General features: G+C 53.7%; 1 protein-coding gene across 2 annotated transcripts in view; it reads right to left on the reverse strand.

Annotated features, from left to right (window-relative positions):
- Positions 1 to 3118: 3118 nt before the first annotated feature.
- The window catches only part of B3GNT3 (UDP-GlcNAc:betaGal beta-1,3-N-acetylglucosaminyltransferase 3), a 13655-nt gene continuing 5902 nt past the window's right edge, over positions 3119 to 10871 (reverse strand). For both annotated transcript variants that reach the window (XM_032267826.1, XM_032267825.1), the window contains exons 2-3: positions 6667 to 7292; positions 3119 to 3949 (exon numbers count right to left, since the gene is read on the reverse strand). In XM_032267826.1, the coding sequence (XP_032123717.1) occupies positions 3398 to 3949; positions 6667 to 7242 (1128 nt within the window). In that variant the 5' untranslated portion in view covers positions 7243 to 7292 and the 3' untranslated portion in view covers positions 3119 to 3397. The remainder of the gene's footprint in view (positions 3950 to 6666; positions 7293 to 10871) is intronic.

A 10871-nucleotide genomic window follows, 5' to 3' on the forward strand; every position in this document is an offset into this window, starting at 1 on the left:
GTCCCTCTCACCTGGGCTGCAGTGGCATGGTCCTGGCTCACTGCGACCTCAACCTCCCAGGCTCAAGTGGTCCTCCCATCTCAGCTTTCCAAGTAGCTGGGGCCACAGGTGGGCACCACCATACCTGGCTTTTTTTTTTTTTTTTTCTGTAGAGATAGGGTCTTGCTGTGTTGCCCAGGCTGGTCTTGAACTCCTGGACTCAAGTGATCCTCCCACCTTGGCCTCCCAAAGCCCTGGAATCATAGGCATGAGCCATTGTGTCCGGCCCTATTGCCTCATGTAAATTCTGCTAAGGCTGGTGCAGTGCCTTATGCCTTAATCCCAACACTTTGGGAGGTTGAGGTAGGTGGATCCCTTGAGGCCAGGAGTTCGAGACCAGCCTGGCCAACATGGTGAAACCCTGTCTGTACTAAAAATGCAAACATTAGCTGGGCATGGTGGCACATGCTTGTAATCCCAGCAACTCGGGAGGGTGAGGCATGAGAATCACTTGAATTTAGGAGGCAGAAGCTGAGATCACACCACTGCACACAGAGCGAGACTCTGTCTCAAAAATAAAATCAAGGCCAGGCACGGTGGCTCACACCTGTGATCCCATCACTTTGGGAGGCCAAGGCGGGTGGATCACCTGAGGTCAGGAGTTTGAGACCAGCCTGGCCAGCATGGTGAAACCCCATCTCTACTAAAAGTACAAAAATTAGCCGGGCATGGTGGCAGGCGCCTGTAATCCCAGCTCGAGAGGCTGAGGCAGGGGAATCGCTTGAATCCGGGAAGGGAAGGTTGCAGTGAGCTGGCCGAGATTGCGCCACTGCACTCCAACCTGAGCAACAGAGCGAGGCTCCATCTCAGTAAAATAAAATAAAATAATAAAATATTCTGCTCAAAGCTCCGTCTGCTCTCTGGAACCTCCCGTTTGATCATTTTCAGGTTTGTTTCCTCTCTATAAGGTGGGTCAGTATCAGCTGCAGGAGTACAGGGCAAGGCGTGTAGCACACAGTAGGTGCATAATAAATACTTGAGGAGGGGAGGAAGGGATGAGCTAGCGAGAGCAGCAGATCCGAAGTTCCAATCAGGGCAGATAAGCCTGGTGAGGAGACGGAGGCTGCAGTGAGCCGAGGTCACGCCCTTGCTGAGGTGGGCCCAGTGACCAATCCAGCCAAGAGCATCTCACCCCTCACCTCCCTCTCCTGAGTCTGCCGACAAGCTGGAAGCAAGAATCCATCTTTGACTGGCCAGGCGCTGTGGCCTGTAATCCCAGCACTTTGGGAGGCCACGGCAGGTGGATCACTTGAGGTTAGGAGTTTGAGACCAGCCTGGGCAACATGGTGAAACCCTGTCTCTATCAAAAACACAAAAATTAGCTGGGCGTGGTGACACATACCTGTGACCTGTAATCCCAGATATTCGGGAGGCTGAGCAGGAGAATTGCTTGAACCCAGGAAGCGGAGGTTGCGATGAGCTGAGATCGCGCCACTGCACTCCCGCCTGGGTGACAGAGCGAGACTCTGTCTCAGAAAAAAGAAAGAGAAATCTGTCTTTGGGGATGTGAGCTGAAAGCAATAGGGAGCTGTGAAGGGTGTCTGAGCAGGGGGTGGGGTGGGATGAGGTCAGAAATTCCTGCAGCCTTTGCCTCAGCCACGTCCTGTTTTGTTTCTGTTTTCTTGAGACAAAATCTCACTCTGTTGCTCCCCAGATTAGAGTGCAGTGGCGCAATCATGGCTCACTGCAGCCTCCAACTCCTGGGCTCAAGTGATCCTCGTGCCTCAGTCTCCCGAGTAGCTGGGACTACAGGCATGTGAGTACCACCAAGCCCGACAAATTTTTTATTTTGTGTAGAGACAGGATACGGGACTCCTGGGCTCAAGCGATCCTCCCACTTTTGCCTCCCAAAGTGCTGGAATTACAGCTGTGAGCCATTGCCCCATGCCTTGTTTTGTTTTGTTTTTTGAGACAGAGTCTCACCCTGTCACCAGGCTGGAGCGCAATGGCACGATCTCAGCTCACTGCAACCTCTGCCTCCCGGGTTCAAGCGATTCCTGCCTCAGCTTCCTGTGTAGCTGGGATTACAGGAGTGTGCCATCATGCCCTGCTAATTTTTGTATTTTTAGTAGAGCTAGGGTTTCACCATATTGGCCAGGATGGTCTTGATCTCCTGACCTCGTGATCCACCCGCCTCGGCCTCTCAAAGTGTTTGAATGACAGGCGTGAGCCACCGCGCCTGGCCGCCTTGTTTTTACCAATGTATATTTTCTACTGGAAAACGAAACTTTTAGGGATGAATGCGGACTTGTCTCCGTTAAAACTTATAAATTGTTTTTAAAGAAAAAAGACGTCCAGGTCCTCACAAAACGTTTTATTCTCTAAGAATGTCCCATCACAATGCCTGTGAAGCATGAGTCCCAAAGACTGAGGCCTGAAGCTGGCCATAATCTGTAAAACATACTGGGGTGGGGGCCCCTTCTCCAGGAAGTGGGGCCTGTGCCTATTGGCCTCGTGTCCATTAAAGACGCTTCCAGCCCCAGTGCTGTTCTCTGAATTATTAGGGAGCACAGGGATAGGGACTGACTCCCAATGGGGACCGCAGAAACTCTGAGCTCCCACAACATTTAAAGAACATCTGCCTCCCTCCTCTGCCCACGCCTCCACCATCAGAGCATTTGATACCACAAGCAAGGAGGGGCAGTCCTGTTCCACAACCTCTCTGGTCCCCCCTCACCACCTTCTGAGTAGTCTGAGGCCCAGGAAAGGGCTAAGATCGCACTGTAGTTTCAGCTACTCAGGAGGCTGAGGCAGGAGAGTTGCTTGAACACAAGAGGCGGAGGTTGTGATGAGTTGAGATCGCACCACTGCACTCCAGCTTTGGCAACAGAGCGAGACTTTGCCACACACACACACACACACACACACACACACACACACACAATCAGGACCTCTCTTCTCCTGGGCTGAAAGATATTTCTCATATCAGCTCTATGTAGACACAGGAGTTTCTGGTTGGCCTGGAACTGGGCGGAGCTTATCTGCCATTAAACCACGGCTGGTGCACTGCTTAGTACCTTGTTTGTAAGTAGGTCAGAGCATGGAAGTAGGACCTTGATCTAAATGGAATGAATGCATCCAGAGTTGGAACCCTAGCAGAGGCACTTTTACCATTAGCTTCCACAAACAGAAGACAGATATTTTCTGGAGTTCCTTTAGCCATCCAGGGAGAATGCTGGAACAATACCAGGTGGGTTTTGAAGGATGTATAGGAGTTCACCAGCCAGAATATTTACTCATCAAACCTTCCCTGGCACTCCCCTCCGCTCAGACCACAAAGATCGTAGCTTGCGGGGAGGAAGGTGTCACCCCTTCCTATGAAAACAGGAGCCCAGAGGCTGGGGACCCTGATGCTGCCTCAGTGGATCTGTCTCTGTCTGCCACAGGAGAGGTTGGGCTGGTTCAGTGCATCCCACATGAGCAGTATCTCATAAGGCAGGAAGCGGTGCACCAGCAGCAGGTCACGGTAGAGGCAGGGGTCAAAGGAGGACAGGCGTTGCGATGGGACACGCACGCCAACTGTGCGGATGCCGCTGTGGGAGGCAGGCTTCAGTCCCTCGAGCTCCAGACACATACCCATGAAGACATCATCAATGGGGAAGAGGTCTAAGACACGGGTGGCCCGGCGCAGGGCACCGGCCGTGAAGCGGGACAGCAGGAAACCACCCCCCCCACAGTAGGGTGGGTACCGCTCGTGCTGAGTCACTATCTTCGGCACGTAGTACTTGCTCCAGAAAACCCGGATGGGGCCCACGTTTCGGATCAGTTGCCCCACGAAGAGGTGGCGGCCAGGGTCATGGGCCTGCAGGTAGGAGACCATGTTGTCCGTGTGTGCAAAGACGTCATCGTCCCCGTTGAGCACGAAGCTGGCGTTGGGGCACCTCACTTCCTGCCACTGTAAGAACAGCACCTGCAGACAAGGGGGGCAGGGCATGCCTGCTGGAGGGCTGCAGAGATTGGCCCTGGGCCCCTGTTGGCCACCCCAGCCCAGTGAGCCCAGGAAAGGAAGTGTCTACAGTCCAGACTGGGTTTGAGGTCCAGTTCTGTGGGGGTTACTTTTGAAACCCTCTCTGTGCCTCAGTTTCCAACTCTCCAAATAGGCCTCATCATGTGCCTCTAGGAGTATTGGGAAAATCCATGGAGACCATGCTTCATGAAGCATCAAGAAATGCTAGAAAATTGTTACATTTACATTTACTGCTATTCCTTCCAACTCTGCCTGGCCAAGCCCTGTTGTTAAATACTCGTTTGTGTGAATTTTGTTTTTGTTTTTGAGACAGGGTCTTGCTCTATTGCCCAGGCTTGAGTGCAGTGGCGTGATCATAGTTCATTGCAGCCTCAAATTCCTGGGCTCAAGTGATCCTCCCACCTCAGCCTCCCGAGTAGCTGGGAATACAGACACGTGCCACTACTCCCGGCTAATTAAAACAATTTTTTTAAGAGATGGGATCTTGCTATGTTGCCCAGGCTGGTCTCAAACTCCTGGCCTCAAAGGATCCTCCTACCTTGGCCTCCCAAAACGCTGAGATGATAAGCATGAGCCACCACTCCTGGCCTTTGGGAGATTTTTTTTTTTTTCTTTTTTTGAGATGGAGTTTTCACTTTTACTACCCAGGCTGGAGTGCAGTGACATGACCTTGGGTCCCTGCAACCTCTGCCTTCTGGGCTCAAGCAATTCTCCTGCCTCAGCCTCCCGAGTAGCTGGGATTATAGGCATGCACGGCCATGCCTGGCTAATTTTTTGTATTTAGTAGAGCTGTTTTCACCATGTTGGCCAGGCTGGTCTTGAACTCCTGACCTCAGGCGATCCACTTGCCTCAGCCTCCCAAAGCGCTGGGATTACAGGTGTAAGCCACCGCGCCTGGCCTGCGAGATTGCTCACATCTACCTCTCCAATCAAACAGTGGGCTTCCGTCCTTGGGCCTGTGTCTCTATCTTTCTCTCCAGGCCATCTCTCTCTGAGCACCCAGCAGAGTGCTGGAGCTTAATGGGTGCTGGGTTCATATTTGTCAAGCTGACATTTATCACACACTTTTTTTTTTTTTTTTTTTTTTTGAGACAGAGTTTCGCTCTTGTTACCCAGGCTGGAGTGCAATGGCGCAATCTCGGCTCACTGCAACCTCCGCCTCCTGGGTTCAGGCAATTCTCCTGCCTCAGCCTCCTGAGTAGCTGGGATTACAGGCACGCGCCACCATGCCCAGCTAATTTTTTTTGTATTTTTAGTAGAGACAGGGTTTCACCATGTTGACCAGGATGGTCTCGATCTCTTGACCTCGTGATCCACCCGCCTCGGCCTCCCAAGGTGCTGGGATTACAGGCGTGAGCCACCGCGCCCGGCCTTTTTTTTTTTTTTTTTTTTCTTTTTTTTTTTTTTTTGAGGTAGAGTCTCACTCTGTCAGCCAGGCTGGAGTGCAGTGGCGCGATCTTGGCTCACTGCAACCTCCACCTCCAGGGCTCAAGCGATTCTCCTGCCTCAGCCTCACCATGGTGGAAACCTACTTGGTAACTAACACGGGCTGGGTATCTGCTTGCTGCTGGGCACTGTGCTTGGCGTGCACCCTACCTTGAATCCTGAATGTACCCTTAGGAGGTAGCAGTGGTCTTCAATCTTATTTACAGACCAGGGAACAGAGGCTGTCTGGAGAAAACTGCATTAGGTGAGGTCACCCGCAGAGAAATGGCCCCTAGCGGCCTCGAATCCAGGCCTGTCTGTACCTCCTATGAGCAGGAACCTGCTGAATTCCCCTGATCCTCCTTGAAAATGTCTCTACTTGTCTTGCTCAACTCGAGGACCTAGGAGGGCTTCTTAGAGCCTCCATTTCCTCATCTGCGGATGGGCAGGATTTTCTCACCTCTCATGGGTTCTTTAAAAAAAAAAAAAAAATAGAGATGAGGTCAGGCATGGTGGCTCATGCCTGTAGTCCCAGCACTTTGGGAGGCCAAGGGAGTGGATCACCTGAGGTCAGGAGCTCGAGACCATCCTGGCCAACATGGTAAAACCCCATCTCTACTAAAAATATAAAAATCAGCTGGGTGTGGTGGCAGGTGCCTGTAATCCCAGCTACTCGGGAGGCTGAGGCAGGAGAATCGCTTGAACCTGGGAGGCGGAGGTTGCAGTGAGCTGAGATCGTGCCACTGCACTCCAGCTGGGCGACAGAATGAGACTCCATAAAACAAACAAACCAACCAACCCAAGGAGATGTGCTTCCTGTCACTGCCAAGTTGAGTTGGGCATCCGGCACTGGTCTGCGTGCCTTATAAAAGCAAATCTCCTGTAAACCTCACAGCAGTCCCCAGAGGTAGGTGGGACCCATTCACATCCCATTTCCCAGGTAAGAAAACTGAGGCACAGAGGTGAATGAACTCCTCCAAGGTCAAAGAGCAAGTAGGAGGCAGAGCTTGGATTCGAACCCCATCATCGGGCTGGAGCTCTGTGCTGGTAACCTAGCTCCTCTGCCCTTCCCCCCAGCCTTCCCCAGGAGCCGACGACTTTGGGTCACCACAAGGCTGGTGGGGATAACAGGGGGGCAGAATGGAGCACGATGGTCCCCTGGGTCCTTCAGGAAGGGGTGGTCATTTGGACAAGAAGGGCAGGTGCCCGGATCAGGTGACCTCAGCCCGGCGCACCTGCTTGAGTGTCAGGTTGAAGAAGGTGTCGTGGAAATCCCACTGTAGGATGTCTCCGTGAGTCTGAGCCTCCAGCTCCAGCAGCCGGTTGACCTTGCGGGCCTCGTGCGGGTTGACGGCTGTGCCCACCAGGAAGAGGAGGCGCAGCTGCAAACCCTGCACCTTGCGCTCGCGGCCCCACGTGCGCCGCAGCAGCTCGCGCCGCTCGTAGTTGCTGGGCGAGGACTTGATCGCCAGCAGCAGGAAGACCGGCTGCGCGCACTTAGAGGGGGGCGCGTCCCGCAGCAGCGGGAAGTCGCGGCAGTGTTTGTACAGCAGGAAGTCCTGAACCTGCCGCGGCTGCCCCGCGAAGTCCGGGTGCGCAGCCACAGAGGTGTTGGCGCTGCACGGGGCGCGGGCTGCGGGGGCGGGTGGAGTGGGCCAGGCCAGGGTCTTGGGGGTCTCTGGTGGCTGCTTCCGGACGTCGTAGGTGGGTGGTGACTCTTGCAGAGCGAAGAGGAGGAGAAGGAGGAGGGTGAAAGCACCGGTGGCCAGAATGAGGGTGCCCGCGGGCCGAAGGTGCCGGAGAAGCCTCATCCTGGCCAGCCAGGGTCTGGGGTCAGCCTGAGGAGCCCCCTGGGCAGCTCCTGCAGAAAACAAAACTCACTGAACACTCTCCGTGAGCAAAGCGCTTCCTTGTGGCCCCCAACACCTCATGGCACCTTACGGTTGCTCAGGTTGGCAAAATATTGAAATCCACCCCGCAGCTAACCCCTTTACCCCTTGCAAGCCCCACTGCAAAGCACTCCAACCCCGATTGGCTCTGACAGGTGCCTTGCTGGGGATTATTTTTATTTTCATTCTTTTTGAGACAGGGTCTCTCATTCTGTTGCCCAGGCTGGAGTGCAGTGGTGTGATTTCACCTCACTGCAGCCTCCACCTCAGGGGTTCAAGCGATCCCCCTGACTCAGCCTCCTGAGCAGCTGGGATTACAGGTGTGACCCACCGTGCCTGGCTAATTTTTTTTTGTATTTTTAGCAGAGACGGGGTTTCTCCATGTTGGTCAGGCTGGTCTTAACCTCTCAACCTCAGGTGATCTGCCTGTCTCAGCCTCCCAAAGTGCAGGAATTATAGGCACGAGCCACTGCGCCCGGCCTTTCCATGTGAAGTCTTAGTTTCCTTATTAGGACAAGGGGGTGCTGAGATTACCCCTCTCTCTCACACACACAGTGGGGCCACAGCTCCCTGTGACTGCGAGAGGGCTTGGTGCATCTTAGCTGTGTGGTGACCGTCAGTCCACCCCCTGGCTGCCTTGATTCCCCACTTACAGACAGGGACGTTAAGCTTCAGCATGGAGCAGGATCAGAACCCAGGACTTGGAAGGTGCAGTCCGCCCACCTCATACACCCCTCAACTCGGGGTCATTGGGGGATTCCCTGTTCAGATCTCAGGGCCTCCCAGAATCTATCACAAGGGACTGCACCATGGAAGGCACCAAATATCTCTCAAAGGATAGAGAACCTGGCCAACCTCTGCCACCCGGGGCACAGACAGGTGAGTATCTGTGAACATGCATGAGTCCAATCCTGTTTATTTGTTTTTTTTTTTCTATTTAATATATATTTTTTTAAAGACGGAGTTTCACCATGATGGCCAGGCTGGTCTTGAACTCCTGACCTCAGGTGATCCACCCACCTCGGCCTCCCAAAGTGCTGGGATTACAGGCGTGAGCCACCACGCCCGGCCTGTGTTTTTTCCTTATCTTTTTTTTTTTTTTTTAATGGGGCTGACCGGTGCAGGAATCGAGTCTGCGACCTTGGGCACTGAGCACCAGGCACTCACCAACTGAGCTAACCGGCTGCCCGAGTCCAATCCTGTTAACTGTCACACTGACTCATCAGCCCAAGAGTGTTTACTGAGCAACTACTATATGCTAGATGCTGGGGATGCAGTCGTGACCAAGCCAGCCCTGTCCTCACTATAATAATGCAGTAGAACAGCTTGGGCAACATGGTGAAACCGCATCTCTACAAAAAACACAAAAATTAGGCTGGGCACAGTGGCTTACACCCATAATCCCAGCACTTTAGGAGGCCAAGGCAGGTGGATCACTTGAGGTCAGGAGCCTAAGACCAGCCAGGCCATCTCTACTAAAAATACAAAAATTAGCCAGCTAGGGTGGTGGGTGCCTGTAATCCCAACTACTCGGGAGGCTGAGGCAGGAGAATTGCTTGAACCCAGGAGGCAGAGGCCACAGTGAGCTGTGATTGTGCCACTGCACTCCAGACTGGACGACAGAGTGAGACTGTGTCTCAAAACAAAAAATTAGCAGGGTGGGTGGGGTGGCATGGGCTTGTGGTCTCAGCTACTCAGGAGGCTGAGGTGGGAGGATCACCTGAGCCCAGAAGTTCGGGGCTGCTGTGAGCTATGATCACACCACTGCACTCCAGCCTGGGCCACAGAGCAAGACACTGTCTCAAAAAAAATTGCTAATGATATTAACAATTAGTGACAGCCATACTAATTGCTACTGAGGCAGGTCCATGGGTGACCTGAGCAACCTAGGAGCGGGGAGGTCCTGAAGGATGACGGGGATTCACTTGGGCAGAGGGGCGAGTACATGTAAAGGCCCTCAGGTGGACCCAGATTTAGGGTGTTGGTGGCAGAACGAGGAGGTTGATGTGGTTGGGATGGGGGCGGGGCGGGGGAAGGAGGTGATGATGGAGTTATGGGACCCGACTAGGGTGCAGGAATCGAATGGGCAGGCCAGGAAGAAAGTCTTATTTTCCTGTAAGAAGCAATGGGGAGCCATGCAGGGTCTATGAGCAGGGGAGGAATCAGATTGATTTATACATTTAAGAAGTCCCCTGTGGGCCGGGTGAGGTGGCTTATGCCTATAATCTCAGCACTTTGGGAGGCCGAGGCAGGTGGATCAACAGGTCAGTAGTCTGAGACCAGCCTGGCCAAGATAGTGAAACTCCATCTCTACTAAAAATATAAAAATTAGCTGGGTGTGGTGGTAGGCGCCTGTAATCCCAGCTACTCAGGTGGCTGAGGCAGGAGAATCGCTTGAACCCGGGAGGTGGAGGGTGCAGGGAGCAGAGATCGCACCATTGCACTCCAGAGGAACAGAATATGAGGAACCTCTGGGCAGTGGGAGACTCGGTCCGGTATCCAGGTGAGAGATGTTGGCACACGATGGCCTGTAAACCAGGAAGACCCAGCAGGTACTGCTTGTGTGTGCTGCGTTTAAAGAGACAGCGTCTCACTATGTTGCCCAGGCTGGTCTTGAATTCCCTGGGCTCAAGCCATCCTCCTGCCTTCGCCTCCCAAAGTGCTGGGATTACAGACATGAGCCACCACGCCAGCTAATTTTTAAAACGTGTTTTTTTAGCGAAAGGATCTCACTTGCTCTGTTGTCCAAGCTGGAGTGCAGTGGCGATCAGACCTCACTGCAGCCTCCAGCTCCTGGGCTCAAGTGATCCTCCTTCCTTAGCCTCCCGAGTTGCTGGGGCCACAGACACCAGTCACCACACCCGACGCCAACAGGTTGATGAAAGAGAACATCGTATGTTGTCTGCACATAACAGCACCTCCCCTGCACTCCTGCTCAGGGTGGGTAAAGAAGCGTCACCTCAAGCCAGACATGGTGCCACCAGTGTGCAGCAGTGACGTCCAGGCTCACTCTTGGGGCCCCTCTCCTGCCCGCCCGCTGCCAGACCAGCCGGTCCTGCCTGGAGCTGTTTGCCTTTCACGTGCCAGTGCGATTTTACCATCCTCCAGAACCCACTTCCTCAAATGCACACAGAAAAGCCACTTATTTTCATCTGCCGAGACCCAGAAGCCTCCGCTTGGGGTGTGGCTGCAGGATGTGGGTCCTCTCTGCTGCCATCTTTCCCACACAATCTCTGCCCTCACTCATCTGCGCCAGCTGCACCAGATTCTTGATCAATCCTTAAACATGGCCTGGCGCGGTGCCTCACGCCTGTAATCCCAGCACTTTGGGAGGCCGAGGTGGGTGGATCTCCCGAGGTCAGGAGTTCGAGACCAGCCTGGCCAATGTGGTGAAACGCTGTCTCTGCTAAAAATGCAAAAATTAGCTGGGCATGGTGGCACGTGCCTGTAATCCAAGCTACTTAGGAGGCTGAGGCAGGAGAATCACTTGAATCCAGGAGGCGGAGGTTGCAGTGAGCCGAGATGGCGCCATTGCACTCCAGCCTGGGGGA

The sequence above is a fragment of the Sapajus apella genome, unplaced genomic scaffold (genome assembly GCF_009761245.1).
Source record: "Sapajus apella isolate SASKATOON/1434 unplaced genomic scaffold, GSC_monkey_1.0 scaffold173, whole genome shotgun sequence".
Lineage (NCBI taxonomy): Eukaryota > Metazoa > Chordata > Mammalia > Primates > Cebidae > Sapajus > Sapajus apella.